This window comes from Beta vulgaris, chromosome 4 (assembly GCF_026745355.1).
Source record: "Beta vulgaris subsp. vulgaris cultivar EL10 chromosome 4, EL10.2, whole genome shotgun sequence".
Taxonomy (NCBI): domain Eukaryota; kingdom Viridiplantae; phylum Streptophyta; class Magnoliopsida; order Caryophyllales; family Amaranthaceae; genus Beta; species Beta vulgaris.
Window position 1 is genome coordinate 49,225,796 of NC_079205.1, and position 16,866 is coordinate 49,242,661.

Sequence of the window (16,866 nt, forward strand, 5' to 3'; positions counted from 1 at the left end):
CTCCAAACAGATCTTCAACACCTTCCATCTTGCATTTCATAACGGGCCAAGATCGTCCGCTCTGATACCATGATAAACTTCATTGGGCCCACACATAAGCCCATGTTGGAGGAGAGAGTGACCACATACAAGGTTGGCAGGGTTCCATCCTAAAACCAATTGGTGATAGGTGGAGTAACCCACCAATCTATATGTTAGTCATTCTCTTTCTAATTCTTCAATGTGGGACAATTATTTCTAACTCACATGTGGGCTTTTTACTCTTAACACTCCCCCTCACATGTGAGCCACCTTTAATCTTGCAATTTGGATAGGTCACAACATTTATACATATATTTTAGATCATTTATGCATATTATTTATTAGTTAGGGTGCATTCTCTTCAACTTATTAGCCCTGAACTTATTTGAACTGAACTGATTAGAACTTATTAAACTTGATTGAACCTGATTCAACTTATTGGACCTGATTGAAACAAATTGGAACTTATTGGACCTGATTGAAACTTATTGACCTTATTGAACCTGATTGAAACTTATTGACCTTATTGAACCTGATTGAAACTTATTAGACCTTATTAACTTTTAGCAATTGAAACTTATTGGAACTTATTGTACTTGATTGAAACTTATTGAATCTGATTGAAACTTATTGCACCTGATTGAAACTTATTGCACCTTATTAGACCTTATTGAAACTTATTGTCCTGATTGAACCTGGTTGTAACTTATCTGAACTTATTGGACCTGAAACTTAATTTTTTAAGTTGAAGATAACGCACCTTTAATGTGCATCCTTCATCAGCTTAAATATTTATATCTATTTATGCATATATTTTGTTTGATGGTGCATGTTGCAAACCTGTCTAGTTCAAAAAGGGTAGGGACAAATGTCACATGTGGCCAACGTTACAACATAGAGTAGGTAGTTAAATACTTGAAGGAAAAGCTACACATCACTTGGCAACTCTCCACCAAAGGTGGAGAATCAGATCAGCATCGGCCATGTCTTTATCTTCAATACTACATCTACATCCCATTTATCAGGTATTCTTTCTTCCCTTTTTTGTCGTCTACTTGCTAATGATATTGACCCATACCAGAACTTTCTGTTCAATATTCAACACTTTCTTAATTCAATCTCATTTTTGCTTTTTATTTCACACCCATCAATTATTGTCTCAATCATTATTGGTCTCCAAATTTGTTTCACTCTTCCCAGAACATAAATATTTCATCTTTCTCTTGTTTGAATCTTCATCTTTCTCTTTCAGTGACATTGTAACATTAGATATTTCTAGTTTTGTAGAGAAACCATTCAATCTGCTGTAATATATGTCATTTTCAGTATATAGGCTTTTCTTGAATGGTAAGAAAAAGCTACATTTCTAGTGTGAATTGCTATTTAGTTGGAGAGGTGTAGAGAACTTGGTTACTATTAACTATTATTGTCTTTAGATTAGGCCATTTTTTTTGCAATAGTTGTAGTTTGTTCTTGGTTATTGGCTGATTGTATGAACCATGACATCAGTACTTTCTTTCCGGGTTTGTCCTAATTTTCCCAGAAACTTAGATTTCAAATCCAGGTTTGGAGGTAGGATTATGTGTAATTTAGATGGTGATAATCCAAGAGCCTTATATCCAGGTAGTGTTAGTGTGAATGGTGTTCCTGTTGCTAAGGAAAGTGAGAAAATTGGGTCTTCAGTTGCTGGAGTAAATGGGCATGTAGGCGGCATTGGTGGAGAGAAAGATAGGGATAAAAGAAAAGATTCCGCGCAATTAGAAGTACTATGGGATGATGGGTTTGGGTCTGCAAGCATGAAGGATTATCTTGATATTGCTAAAGACATGACTAAGCCTGATGGTGGACCACCTAGGTGGTTTTCCCCGGTAGAATGTGGGCGTCCTTTGAAGGGTTCTCCTTTGCTTCTGTTTTTGCCTGGTAATTTACACCTGACCCTAGCTGCGTTCGCACTTTGTTTAACTTCTGTTCAACACTTAGGTTGGAGCATGATATTTATTCTTTTGTTCTGAACACAATATTATTTTACTTTGAATGATATGGGCTTTCGGGAGTATGATGCAGATCATACTCCTTTGTTTAGGATCGAAATTGCAACTTTGGCATTTGACTAAGAGATAATACGTCTCAATATGACAGAGGGCTCATTTTTTTTTTTCTTGATTTATAATGCATAAATTTGTACATAGCTGTTGAGTAAATGGCTATATTCAGCTTTAGCTGATTCTCACAATTTCTTGCAAACAGGTATGGATGGTGTTGGGCTGGGTCTCATTATGCACCACAGAGCTCTCGGCAAGTAAGTCCCTGAATCTGGTTGTCTCTTGCAATTATATGAATGCTTTGAGTTTTCGGTGCAAGATAAAGATCAAAAGCAAAAGGCAATTAATTCAAATGATAAATCATAAATGCATCTATATTCATATTGGTTGAAATATTTTTCTGTATATATGCAGTGGAAAATGTGTAGATGAACTAATTATGATTCTTTAGTCCAGTTTGATGTGTAAACTTGTTGGTACATCCTGTATTTGCCTTCAAAGCAGAAATTCTGAGAATACTCACTTTTACATTCGTAAATCAATTCTGGAAAAGACCTGTATTTGTCCTGCTTCTAACTTCTGGTGTGACTTGCGTGGCCCCTCAAAAAATAAATATTTATGTTGTGTGCCTGTGTACTTTTCTAGTGTACTTACAGTAGCATTTTCAATTTTTCTGCTTCTTGTTCTAGCCTCAGAAAAAGACAGTGAAATATTTGTACTATTTAGCGAGATTTTAAACCTACTAAAGAGATCATTATGCTAGGTATTAAATTGGAGTCATGGTGAAAAAAACAAGACAAAGAAAAAACAATGCTTTTGGGGTTTTTCCGTTCAGGGTGCTTCAGTTCTGCTGCATATTACCCATTTTTGATATTCTTCCTGGTTGCAGGGTATTTGAGGTTCAGTGTCTGCATATACCTGTTTATGACAGGACACCTTTTGAAGGTATGTCTACATTCTTAGAAATTTGGTCTCCTTATTATAAGACGAACTTAAGTATTAGCTTAAAATCACTACTGTTATATGCCTTCCATTTCTAATATTTCCTTGGAACATGGGTTTGTTATGGAGTTTTCAAAGTATAATAAAAAATTTGAAAGTAAGATGAAGCAATGGGATGGAGGGACAAAAAGTGTTGATGTGATGGAGATAGAATTTTGGACAATATAATTCAACATGTTATCTTTCACAAAATAGAAGTGTGAGGGCTTATCTTGTTCCCTGTTCTTCTGCATATTGCTTCTAGCTACCTTGTAGCAATTGTATCTTCTTAGATCTTAGTTTTTTATCTCCTTTTCCTGTATAAGCAGTCATTGGTCAATTTTTACTTTCTTTGTGTTACCAGCCTATTGGTCTGGAATTATTATTACTTAGTGAAGGTCATTGTGTCTTTCCATGTTGAACATGTTTGACCTTAGTTTAACCAACACTTATAATCTATAGGATATGGAGATAAGACTTGTATTGCACGTGCTTGGATGCTATCTCATTTTCTTAGGGTTCATGAGGTACTTTCTTGTGTACTTGCGGTGTAAAACTATTAGTTTTTCTGGGGAACACAATTGATGGTTAAAGTAATCCAGGAGCTTTAAGAAGGAAATATGTTCTTCATCAGTGTTTAAAGTAAAACCATTTTAAATGCAGTCGTAATCTGTGACGGGGTTATGAAACTCTGATCGAAGGAGTTCATGATGAAAAATAAATAACTTGCAGCATTAGTTTCAAATTTTTGGAAGTTGTCAGGGATAGGGGAGGGTTATGACTTAGCAGTATAATCTGTAAAAGTCTGCTTAGCATGGTGCAATAGGCCATATTCTTGCTCTTGCCATTGCTCACATTCATGTCAATGCAAAACACTTTATGTAGAAGTTGTTTGCGGATACTGCAAGCTTGTGAAACTCAGATGTGCTTAACACGTGGGATACATCCTGTGAGCTGGAACATTTTTAGTTCTTAAAGTTTTCTCTTTTGTTGTGAAGTGCTGGTGGACATTGTTGAAGAAGTAGTTCGGAAGGAGCATGCTTCATCTCCAAATAAGCCTATTTATCTGGTCGGAGATTCCCTTGGAGGATGTCTGGCTCTTGCTGTTGCTGCTCGTAATCCAATGGTCGACTTGGTTTTAATACTTGCTAATCCTGGTTAGTCAGCAGGGATGTATGGATGCTTGCTAATTTCTCATTATTGCTTCTGTTTAAATACCTCTGATTGACAGCTTAATGTGTTCATGACATGTGGTACTCTATAGCAACATCACTGGAGATGAGCCAGCTTAAACCATTGTTTCCTATTTTGGAGGCATTGCCCGATGAGCTTCACAACACGGTTCCATATCTCCTTAGTTTTGTAATGGGTATGTCTCACTATCATTGACCTATCATACGTCCAATTTCCTAATTGTTGTAGATAAAATCACATTGTGGGCTAGTTTTGTCAATCATGCTTTACATAGAGCCATAGGGTCCTTAAGAACTTGGAATGTCCTTGTTTGCTTGTAAGGTACGACCTCATCTAGGTCCAATTTATGATAAAATGAAAAATCTCGTAACATGAAGAGAAAACCAAAATTCAGAGGGGACAAAGCAGAAAAAGATGTTGTCCAAACTCCAAGGGCTAATAGTTCAATACCAAGAAAATAGCAGAGTTGCTGCATGTTAGTTAGGAACTTAGGATAATATCTTTGTTGTTGCAACCTGGTTATGCTGTGTAGATTTCAGCATGCGGCAGTCTTTCTGAAGGCATTGGGGCGGTTGATATTAATGTTTCTCTAATCTATTTTGTTGTCATTTCCAAAATCTTATAGAGATACAGATACATAAATATAGTTGTAGAAGAAAAAAAAGTGACGCCTTAGCAGCTCGAGCATTTTTACCTAATCTTTAGTATCTTTGGGAGGAGAGGAATGATAAAGTTTCCTAGCTTAAATTATAGTGGCCTTGGTGGGGAGTATAGATTAGTCAATGTTTCGCTTTGTTGCTACTCTTTTGGGTGCTCCATATCCCCTGAGCTATTTTTAAACATAAAAAAGTGTGTTAGCATGCTATTTTCCTTCAGATCAATTTTTTTCTCTAACAAAAAACTATTGGAAAAATTGTTTTAAATAAGTTAACCTTTGCGTGGTCTTCCCATTTTAAGTCTATCTTTCGGTTATCCTTGATTGAGTTAGGATTGTATGTTTGTTTTCTTCTATTGAGTTTTAAGCTGTTTGTGGCTTGTTTAGTAGGTTCCTCATGATACGTGTTACAATGTCCCACCCCCACCCTCACCTGTTTTAGAAGAAAAGACATTGTAACACGTATCATAAGTAACGCAATAAACAATTCACAAACAGGTTAAAACTCAATAGAAGAAAACATTCATACAAGCCTAACTCAATCAACGATAATCGAAAGGCAGACTTAAAATGGGACGGGCAAAGGTTGACTTATTTAAAATAATTTTTCCAAAACTATTTCGACTTCTTACCCTGCAAAACTGTGGCTATGATGAAGATGTACATAGATTGAGATTAATGGTTTTGAGTGGGTAGATGAGGCTGTGTTTAAATAGTCTTTGACATCGAACTTAGAGAAGAGAGTAAGTCTTGATACAATGGGCCTCCACATGGCAATATAATGCAAATTTCCAATCAAGATATAGAAGTGAAGCTAGTTTTCTGAGGCATCATACATTAACTGTTGTATCTCCATGTAGGCAATAAATTACAACCTGTAGGGCCTAGCTTGTGTATGTGTAATAGGTATACTTTTTTTTAAACAATTATCGTAGTAAGGACTAAGGACATTATACATCGCCCAAGACATTCTCTTTTGGGGGGAGGGAGAGGGGAGGGAGAGCAGCATTTAGTTTTGGTTTGAATGATTGAAGTGGGGAAGAAAATTGTAATCCTGTTAACATGTAAGGCATTTGATACCAACTTACAAGGCCTATACTAATCACAATTAGTTGCTAAGTATGACTATCTTAAAAAGTTAGTGCTATGTGTTCCATCCTGCAATGAGGGAAAAAAGGTACCATGCTGAGTGTAATAGGTAGTTATTTTTTTATAAACAATTTTTAGAACATTTATCATAGTAAGGATATTTTTCTGATTCTCTTTGGTTTTAGTAGCTAACAAACCATACCATTAATCACAATGTCACAAATTTGGGGTGCAACTCTGATGCTAAATAGCATCGTCTCTCGTCATCTGTAGGTTTTGGCATATGGTCTTCCTCTACTACGTCTTTTTTCTTTCCTGCTCATAGTAGTGATAATTTTCTAGTATCATTCTTATCTGGGCCTCTGGTTTCAGGAACAAACTTGTGGCTTTTGTCATCGTTGAGTTTGTACAAATTGACTGACAATGTGTACATTCACTAATTTTATGTTAAACATATACATTTTAGTTAACTATTTGTACATCAACTCCAGGTGAACCTGTGAAGATGGCCATGGTCAATGTTGACCAGAAACTTCCTCCTAGTCGAATGCTTAGACAGTTGTCTGAAAATCTCACTGCTTTGCTGCCACGGCTGTCTGTAAGATTCTTTTGTTAATCTTTCTTAAGTACTGTTTTACTGGCCTCCTTATAGCCTTCCCACACATACCCGTACTTTGCTTGTAACATCCTGTAAGAATCTTCATGTCGATTACGTTGCAGGAAACTGATACAGGAAAAGAAGATGCAGAAACAAAAAACACTATCTGCAAAACTCATAGCGAAAACAAAAATAATACATCACTAGTTTTGCTGAAAAATATAAAAATCTTTTGTTTGTTACAAAAAAAAAGGTGAATACAGAAGTTACTAGAATGACATGAACCAGACATGAGATGAGCGAGTTAATGTTGAAATCTTTTCTGCCCATTGTTTTCAGCAGGTCAAAATGGGTTAGATTATTTAATAAATGGGTGAACTTAGTGTTGGCACTTTAAACCCAAATCTGGCATACCTATACCATATAGATTATTTTAAAATTTGAGCACAAAATAAACGTCAAAAGCTAGCATAATCTGAATTCCTTTTTAAAAAATTCCAATATATAATAGAATTATAGGTTATCTAACATTGTAAACCTAAAATGATAAAATTGTACAACAAAGTCACAGATTGAAGAAAGTTAGTTATTGTGAAATTTTCTTGATCTTGTACGTCGGTGAAATGGGTCAGCACCACTAATGTGTTTAATTCAACATGTTGGGCTAGTTTCAAGTGTTTTAGACCGTTTAACTAAATGGGCCGGGTTATGTTAAAGGTTTTCCACCTGTTTATTTTCTTACACAAACTCAAATTAGACATAGCATGGTTGCCGGCTCTACTTCTAGCTAGGACATAATAGAGTCCGACCTTTTACTGTATGAAGTTCTCTCCTTGCACTTTCTAAGCAATCGTTACATTGCAGAGAATAACCTATAATCCCATCAAGCACTGTGTTATACTGTTATATATACTGGCATGCTACAGACGAATATCTTGACTGTGAAACATCATGTGTTTAGAGAAACTTATTTTTAGATATCTTCTCTTTTAATTAGGACATGGTTATGTATCTTTTCATGATTTCAAATTAAAATTGTTGAAGAAATAATTTCGTTGTTTTCATTTTATATGGCATAGTGTATCTATTTTGAGTCAAAGTATCCCCCGAGGGGTTAGGGGTAACGTTCTGCTTAATAGGGGGGTCCTAGGGGGGGATTTCATCCGCAGCCGCCTCCCGTTCAATTTCCGAAAGGAAATTAAATGAGGGCGTCCCTATTAACATAGTTTTTGTTAATAGTGTTATTCTGATGGAACACTACAAAAAGGGGGGGGGGAATGAATTGTAGTGGGAGCTTGTAATCAAAATTCTTTGATTCTCTTTGTGGAAATATAAGCAATAAGGAACTGGGAACTCAAATGTGCAGAAAGGACTTTAGCGACGAAACTTCTGGTTTCAATATAAGAAGTTGTTCCTTACAGGAACTTGATCTGGAATTTAATACTTGAAATTGGTTTATCTTCGTGATACTTCAGATCTTTAACATGTGCTGGATTATACAATCAAGACGTGTTCCTTCTCTGGAACTCCAAGTGCTAGTTCCACTTAAGAACTTCTAATGCCAACCTTTCTTCTTGAATCAGTTCCAACTCAGGGACTATTAAGTCATAATCTCTTCACACAAACTGAAAACCATCAACTTATAAGTTTGTTTGTCATCATCAAAACATAAAGAGGAAACATATATTATGAGAGAAATTGGTAGAGTTTGAAATTGAGAAATGTGGATGCCTTGAACCTTATTCTCCCTCTGTTCTCTAATAGAAGTGAACTTTGACCTTATTTTTCTCCTAATATAAACCATATCGATCTTGTTAGATTCATTTCGATGTGTATTTTCAAAATATCAATTTTTCGTAATACTTTCAATTACAATAATAGAAATATTGATGGTTAGATACTTAGATATGTGCAATAGAGACCGTGAAAAACCAAGTGGAATAACTATTAGAGAACACAGGGAATATTCAATATAATGTAAAAAAGGAGTACCCAATAGTGACATATGACATGGCATACATTTAAGAGAAATATATGTTAAAACATATCAACTCATTCTTTTTTAAGAGAAACATATCAACTTATAAAACTGTACTACATATTGAATTGGAATTGCTACACTAAATCTTTCTTTGGCTATCAACTTCTTTCCAAAATTCCATCTCTTATTTGACCATCATCTCTTAACTTATTCTCAGGTCATATCTGATATCATTCCTAAGGATTCACTTGTTTGGAAGCTTAAGCTGCTCAAATCAGCTGCTGCATATGCCAATTCTCGACTGCATGCTGTCAAAGCTGAAGTGCTTGTGCTTGCTAGGTTCGTTGAACAATTATTCATGGAACATTTGTTTTACTTGAGAGAGACACTTTTTGAAAAGTTAGAGAAGGACCGTTTTTTTGTCTTCATCACAAATAATTTAATTATAGTTAATTAATTACTTATTCAAGATGAGAGACTTTGACGCTTTGACCCCCTGTAAATTGACAAAATGATCCCCCCCCCCCCCCAAACAAATGCTGGAAGCTACAGGGAACCTACACTGTGCCAAGTGGTGTCACTTGGCACTTAAAGAAGTTTTTATCTACCTTTCTATGGGGCCATTAAAAAATGGTGTTGATTGTAGATTCCGCAACTCCAAGTTACCAATTGCAAGACTGGTTGACAGCCTAAAAAAAAAGAACATAAGAACCACCACAGAAATGCTGGTAAAGTGAGCCGATGAGCCTGATCATAACTGAGCTGCTACTTAAACTTTTTTCCTGGTTTTTCACTGAGATAAGCAGTATGGGTTTTTCAGTGCTATCTTTATTGTATGTAATTGGTAGGTTACTGTTTATCAATTATTATTGAAAGAGGACTCTTGTTTATCACACGCCTAGCTAAGTAGCTATGTCATGTTCAGTTCTCTTATCAATTAAAATTTAAACTATACATATTTTTACCAGATTCCTATACTCAACTGTAAAAAGAACCATTTTGTACTGGTGCAAAGTTGCTAACTAGTTATAATGTAACTTGGTGCTTTGTTACATCTTAGCAATAACATGGGAGCCTCTTAAATACTTATACTTCAAGATGTGTAATAATTGTGGGTCTATTTGCCATTTCAGCTTAAAGGATAACATGCTTCCTAGCGGTGATGAAGCAAAAAGACTTTCTAGGATGCTGAAGAATTGTGAAGTTCGAACTTTCGTAGAGAATGGGCATGCACTTTTGCTGGTAGATTTTTACTATGTTGGCAAGCGAGATAATTTATTTAATGTTTGATTTACGGCTCCGTTTGGTAGGGCGTAAAACATTTTCCTAGAAAACTGTTTTCCTCTATTTACAGTTTTACATTGTTTGGTTCGCAAAGGAGTGTGAAACCATTTTCCCTAGGAGTAAAATTGCTCTACTAATGATGGAAAACCATTTTCCTTTCAAAATGAAGGGAAGACTATTTTCCTTCATTTTCCTTGTCTCTCTTGTACACTCCTCTCACTACCTCCTTACCTTCCCATTCGTTTCATCATTTTACTTACATGGAACCAAACAACGGAAAACTAATTTTGGAGTTATGTTTTTCATTGTAAATTGTTTTCCATGAAAATCATTTTACACTGGAAAGGTTTTACACCCAACCAAACGGGGCATACGTGCAAGATTAACACAAGCCATGTTGGAATATTAGGAATTTATCATACGAAAAGGAGCAAATTGATTTATGTTATTAGACTTAATAATTTGATCATAAATTATAGCCCTTGAATAAAATGGTTGTTTCGTAACACAATGTCCTGCTCCAAACTACACTGCAATTTAGTAAAACTTAATTCTGATTATGCACTTCTAAAGGTAATGTAGCTGGGCATTTTATGTTTGATGTATAATATCTTGCTTTAAACTAGACTGCAACTTATCTGCTCACTGTCATTAAATGTTGACATTAAGGTTTTAAATCAAGTTCGACATCGGCAGTACTGAAAATGCTGCATTAATAAAACAGGAAGATGGAATCAATCTACTCACTGTCATCAGAGCCACTGGAAAGTATCGTCGATCAAGGAGGCTGGATTATGTCACTGACTTCTTGCCTCCAAGTCTTTCAGAGTTAAAATTTGGATTCGATCAAAATAGTGGGTAATGATATTCAGATTAAACTTCCTATTACTCTATACAAAATGTAGTTATGTTTTGCTTAACATTCTTTTGTGGATCTTCTGGGAACAACCTCCTGTATTCTTTGACTAGTAGGGGCTGGGATGCACACATCATGATCCCCCTAGACTCTGCCTTGATGGAATTAATACTAGGTCGTTGTTATTTGTTATATATTTTAAATCAACCAAGATTGTTAACACTCTTTAGCTTGTTTGTTAATCTTAACTTAGAAAAAAAAATAGAATTCAAAGAAAAGTAAATGGTATGGGGGAATGGTGGTTAGATAAGCAGCAAGATAGCACTACAATAACACCTGATATGGATCCTGTAGCTTGTGACTGGGATATGATAAATCCTGTTGCATTTCCACCACAGCAAGCCAATAACTCTTTAAGTGTGGTTTTTTTTCCGCTTTGAAAGGTCTACATGAAAGGTATGAAACCACTCAAGAAGTCCTGATGTGCATGTGACACACATACCTGCATGCAAACACATGACCCCTTGAAGCTTAGTTCTGTTTGTTCGGATCAACAATCTGACGTTAGTGTATATTGTGTTCACGTGCTTTCATACACATACATAGTACATACAGATATCACATGATTCATATACAACCGTTAGAGCTTAGATCTATTTGGTCTTAGCCCTTAGGACCTATAAGCCATCAGTTCAGTACTCATAGATCCGGAGCTTTAGTCAATAGAAATGCTTCAATCTCTTGTGGACCTTTTATATTTATAGGAAAAATGAACAAAAAGGCAAGGTTTCGAACATCCTGCACCTGCCTTGTATAGATCTATCATGTATGTTATCCTTTTGGGGAAACATCATTATGCAAACTCTTCATGAAGTCTGTGCGCACCTGAGCGAACATTTGGGGGTCAGGTTTTAGGAATTTTACTTGGAGATCAAAGTTCCTATACAAGCCATCTCCTTGTGCAATTTGTGGTCAAGTTGAGACCTATCTTGGTATCCCTGTGGATCTTGTATATCCGAATTGACACTCATAATATCATGGAGGTGGCTAGGAGCTCATTTTGGGCATTTTTTGGGCTGAGGTGAGAATGTTTCTTTGACTGGACAACCAACCTTTTTGATATGGTATTCACCTTCTCCAAATTAGCCAATGGGTCTGTTTGGCAAGTTATTTAAGGTGACTTAAATGAATAGGTGCTAGAATTTTAAGCTAGCTTAAATGATTAGACTTGTTTGGAATACAACTGAAATATAATTTCAGTCTCTAAAACCAACTGAAATTGGAACGCTACTCAAAGTAGCGTCTGAATTTCAGCTACTGAAATTCCATAATTTACATGTATACATTTTTAGTTTATTTTCAAGCCAACACACATAATTCTGAGAGCCATGAACATTGATGACGCAAGCCGCAAGTGTATGTAATTGGCGCCACCAACCACACCTTCGAGGCTTTGACATTCACTTCCAATTAGTGATTACTGATTAGAAAAAGGAGCTAACAGGTTTAAAACATATCCTAACTAGTGATGAAGATTTTAAGGCATTAAAGTGATCATTTTTTTACAAGCATTATACGTATTTTAAAGGTTTCGTTCGTAACCGTATTGCTAGTCAAATATGGGACAAAAAATGATTTGTTATTATATTTTACAAGTATTGTATTTTTTTTTATTGTGACGGTTTCTACACATAATACAATAGTATAAATTTAGAGAAATTTGTTTCATATAATTCTTATGGAGAAGTAACGAAATAGATTTTGTTCAAGTAAGCTATAATTTCAAATATAAATATTGTTATTTTATTGTTTAAATACATCGAAAAAAATTAGCGTCGAAATATATTTAATAAAAAAAATTACAAAATTTAAATAATTAATAAACTCATGCAACTAGTTCTGCCAAACAGTTAAACTAATCAGTTACCTTATCAGTTTCAGCACCTTATCAGTTTCAGTTATACCTTATCAGTTTCAGCTACCTTATCAGTTTCAGCTACCTTATCAGTTAGTATTGCCAAACAGAGCCTGACATTGTTTTTTAATATATTGTTTTGTGATAGACAATGCCTTGCTTCTTTTTTTTTATCATATTAATTTCTGCTGCGTTTTTTATAGTGCTCCCTGCCTTTTCTCTTTCTTCTTTTTTTGTAGTTTTAAGTGGAAACTAAGAAGGGGACTACTGGAGTACTGGTTGTTCTTTTTAGATTTCTGCATGCATAGTCAGCATTCTCCTTTTTAGTTAAGCTTCTTTCTTGATGCTGCCTTGGCTTTGTCAAGGATTTTCTTGAAAGTCAATGCATAAATTGTCAGTCTGCGTAATCCGGAAGCGCTGAAGTTACTTCTGCCGCTTAATTCTTTCAGCTGCTATGAAATTACTAGCTAAAAAGTTATCTTCTTTACTTACTGGTTGCCTATGTGTTGCAGATTTTTCAGATGGGTTCCAAATTTTACCAGTCCTGTGATGCTGTCAACTTTAGGAGATGGAAAGATAGTGCAAGGCCTCAGTGGGGTGCCCAGTGAGGGTCCTGTCATACTAGTAGGTAATCATATGCTGATGGGTTTTGAGCTCCCTGGCCTTGTTGAAGCATTTTTAAGGGAGAAGGAAATTATGGTTCGAGGTTTAGCTCATCCAACGTTATTTGCTCCAAGCTCCTCAAACAATGAATTGTCATCTTTTGATTACGCAAGACTATTTGGTGCAGTACCTGTGACTGCTAGCAACTTCTTCAAATTGTTTTCAACAAAGTCACACGTACTTCTTTATCCTGGTGGAGCACGTGAGGCCCTACATTACAAGGTAAGTAGAATTCATTTATTTAATTTCTACTGCTTATTGGATATCAACCTCTTGCTTTGATATTTGTGAAATTTAGTTTTTTATCTTTCATTCAATTTTTGGTTTCGGTATATCAAGCTGCACTAGTGTACCTTGTTACTTTGTAGTTACCATAAAATATTTAGCATTATAGCTTTTGACTAGTTATTCACTTGCAGGGTGAAGAATACAAGTTATTTTGGCCTGACCGACCTGAATTTGTGCGGATGGCTGCAAAATTTAACGCCACAATTGTACCTTTTGGAGTTGTCGGAGAAGATGATTTAGCAGAGGTAACCTCTCATAAAAACTTTTAGAATCTCAGTAGAAATTCTTCCATAGAAGCTCTAGAGAGTTGAGGTTTAGGAAGAGAGAAAAATGTAGAGAGAAGTAATTTTATTTATGTATTGTATTAAAATGAATGAATTATTACTATATAGCTTCCTTATATAGTAGAGAAAGATTGAAAAAACTAATATGAAGTGGTCATAACACACTCTGATCTCATGACAAACTATGCTGACTAGGATCACAGAAAATCTAAAAGTTACTAGAAAGATCTAGACAGATTGCTTTACTTATAAGCTATCATCATCAGCCATTAGAACCAACTTGGAAGCCATATTGCTATGCTTCCCCTCTTCAAATTTCTTATCACTTATTGGATTTCTTCCTACTCCTGATGTTTTGAGTTGGTCAGAAGTATTACAAAGATTGGACTGATTGTAATGAAGGAGTAGGACACGAAACTATCGTTAACCTTAATCACTATGACTTCTATGAGCTATGATTGGGATTTTTTTTCTGGTCTGTTTTCTTCGTAGTTAATTTTGTGAGACTATGCTGCATTCTTTAGTACAGTGGATTTTTTTATGTCCTCCCCACTTCTTGTTTGCGACATTTGTTTTTGGTCTCTCCCCTTTAGTCAGGTGCGCTTAGGTTCCTGTCTAAAATCAAAATGTGTGCTTAGATTGAATATATAATTCTAGCTTACGGTGGATATAAATTGGAAAAGAAAATGATGAGGGGAAGAAAAGTATATTATTAGAATAATCTTGTAATTGGAACTAAATTATTGAATTATGCATTGCAGTTGGTCCTTGACTATGATGACTTAATGAGAATCCCTGTGGTTAATGATGTTATCCGAAAAAGTGTTGATGAAGCTGTAAAAGTGAGGTATGTATCTACCTTTTCATGCTAGCATGCTTGTTCTCATATATGGACTTATTTCAACTTTTGTGAATTTATGCTTACTATCTATACTTAATTTACCTTAACTTCTATTTTCCTAATCCATCTCGTTTCAATGAATATTACATTTTGTTGAATCCTAGTGATTGTGTATTTTCAATTTTAACTATTGCAGCCTTTTGGCCTTCTAATTGTAGAAAACTTTAAAAGATCAGAAATAGGTTTAATTTTTTAAAAATGTTTTTTTTTTAAGCAAACAGAGATTATAGTTATTATGTCCTGTCTCTAATTTTTTCGATCAATTATTAAGAACGAAATTTTGTTCTGCTCTCTTCTATGTTTTATGGTACAATACAAAATGTAATTGTCATTTATGTTTAATATTGCAACTTGTATTTTATTGTCATATACAGAACTGCTGATGAAGGGGAAGTTGGGAATGAAAACCTCTTCCTTCCTGGACTTTTGCCGAAAATACCCGGTCGCTTTTACTATCTTTTTGGTAAGCCAATTGAAACTCAAGGTAAAGAAGAGCTCCTGAGAGATAGAAAGAGTGCAGAAGAAATGTATCTGCAGATTAAATCTGAAGTAGCGTCAAGTATAGCTTATTTACTTAAGAAGAGAGACGAGGATCCTTACAGAAATATTATTGATAGAACCATTTATAGGTTGTTTTCTACTCCTGCACAAGATGTGCCATCCTTTTCCCCAGAAACAAAGAGGGAAGTATAGGTACACATAATTTTGACTGTATGATATGTATACATGTCTTGGTTCAATATTTCCTTATATTATAAAATTTATAGCATCTCTTTGTTTCTAAATACTATGTATTTTTGCATTGATTTTTTATTTCCGTCAAAAAAGGTTACGACTTGTGAGATTATAGGGTTTTAGTAAAGCACTGAAATGTTTTTATTAGAATCAAACTGGCTTGGCGTTAAATACTTCACATATGTAGCATATAACATCACCTTGATGGCCAAACCGTGAGTCCTGTTTGGCCCTGCACCTGATAAGAGTCATGGTAATGATAGAAATTCGAAAAGCTTGATATATTTGAGAAAATGTCGACTAAAAGGTGGCTTCATCTGAAGTCTTCTGCCTGAGCTTAATTCGATGCCCTCTTTAAAATTCACAGTGAGGTGTTGTAACAAGAACCAAAAATTTTGCGGTTGATGGATCAAAACAAAAGATCAGAACTTTTTTGGGGGACTAAAGTGGAGACTTTTCATTGAAGATGCTCTATGAGATATGGTTATTACGCATGAAAGTTGCTGATCTCCTTTAATGTTACTTTCAATTAGAAGAATCAGGTGAAAAGATCCTACTGGAAAGCCAGCTATCTGACAAGTTGTATGCAGAATTTGATTCTAACATGTGTGATAATAGGAGATAATAGAGAATCTTTAAAAATTCTGGTTGATCATCTTAATGGAAGTCAGAATCATCTGTAATATCTTCTAGTGAATATATTCATGAGCTTATTATTTAATGAAGAAACTTTACTAGTTCAGTAAGCTAGAGAAAACAGTTAACACACAGAAAATTGCCTCCCTAAGAAAATATCCAGAGTATATGTCTGGGTTTGGATATATGAGTGGAGCAGCCTATGCTGAAGACAGCCACCCTGATTATGTCAGAGGAAGGCCGATCATCAGCTATGATGCTGCTCGCCGTAGTCATGCATATGTCACAGGAACCCAGTCACAGTTAGCTACTGCATACAAGTACCCCACCTCTCAAGTGAATGTGAAGGTAGATCCCTCAATGGACAAGTACAACTATGGTCGCCCTCGAGAGGTTGAGGATTTCCTACAACAGATTCTTGATGAAGTCAATGGGCCACCTGGTCTAGCCACTGGCCCAAATCCAGGCCCGAACTGGGATCGGCATGGCTCTCCGGGGAAAGTGTATCCCAGAAGAGACTATGGATATGAATATGAAGCTCCGAAACAGTGGGGTAAGCCATCGAGTTATGTTTATGATCATGAAGCTCCGAAGAATCAATGGGGCAACTCTTCTCCCAAGTATGATACTTCAGATCATGATGTCCCAAAAAATCAATGGGACAAGTCATCTAGCTTTATTTATGATGATCGCTTTCCACAGTATCAATCTTCCAAGATGTTCAAGGACCGGGGAGGTACCAA

The 16,866-nt window shown here is 35.5% G+C and overlaps 1 protein-coding gene across 2 annotated transcripts; it reads left to right on the forward strand.

The window, feature by feature from the left end:
- Window positions 1-915: 915 nt before the first annotated feature.
- On the forward strand, window positions 916-15,521 carry LOC104890990 (phytyl ester synthase 1, chloroplastic). 2 transcript variants are annotated; one of them, XM_048643245.2, is made up of 13 exons: window positions 916-1,046; window positions 2,269-2,320; window positions 2,953-3,008; window positions 4,043-4,201; window positions 4,309-4,413; window positions 6,474-6,580; window positions 8,779-8,900; window positions 9,695-9,803; window positions 10,570-10,703; window positions 13,129-13,501; window positions 13,699-13,812; window positions 14,613-14,698; window positions 15,127-15,521. In XM_048643245.2, exons 2-13 carry the CDS (start codon window positions 2,271-2,273, stop codon window positions 15,443-15,445), a joined length of 1,734 nt encoding a protein of 577 aa, XP_048499202.1. In that variant the 5' UTR covers window positions 916-1,046; window positions 2,269-2,270; the 3' UTR covers window positions 15,446-15,521. The 2 variants fall into 2 exon arrangements, with proteins under 2 accessions (XP_048499202.1, XP_010674920.2); XM_010676618.4 differs by lacking the exon at window positions 916-1,046 and adding an exon at window positions 1,110-1,941.
- Window positions 15,522-16,866: the final 1,345 nt, after the last annotated feature.

What these genes read in the sequence shown, in the direction of transcription:
- LOC104890990 (XM_010676618.4), top strand. Translation starts at nt 1,521, where the DNA reads ATGACATCAGTACTTTCTTTCCGGGTTTGTCCTAATTTTCCCAGAAAC. An exon ending in TTTGCTTCTGTTTTTGCCTG is followed by an intron (nt 1,942 to 2,268) that starts GTAATTTACACC and finishes TCTTGCAAACAG; the next exon opens with GTATGGATGGTGTTGGGCTG. An exon ending in TGACAGGACACCTTTTGAAG is followed by an intron (nt 3,009 to 4,042) that starts GTATGTCTACAT and finishes TTTGTTGTGAAG; the next exon opens with TGCTGGTGGACATTGTTGAA.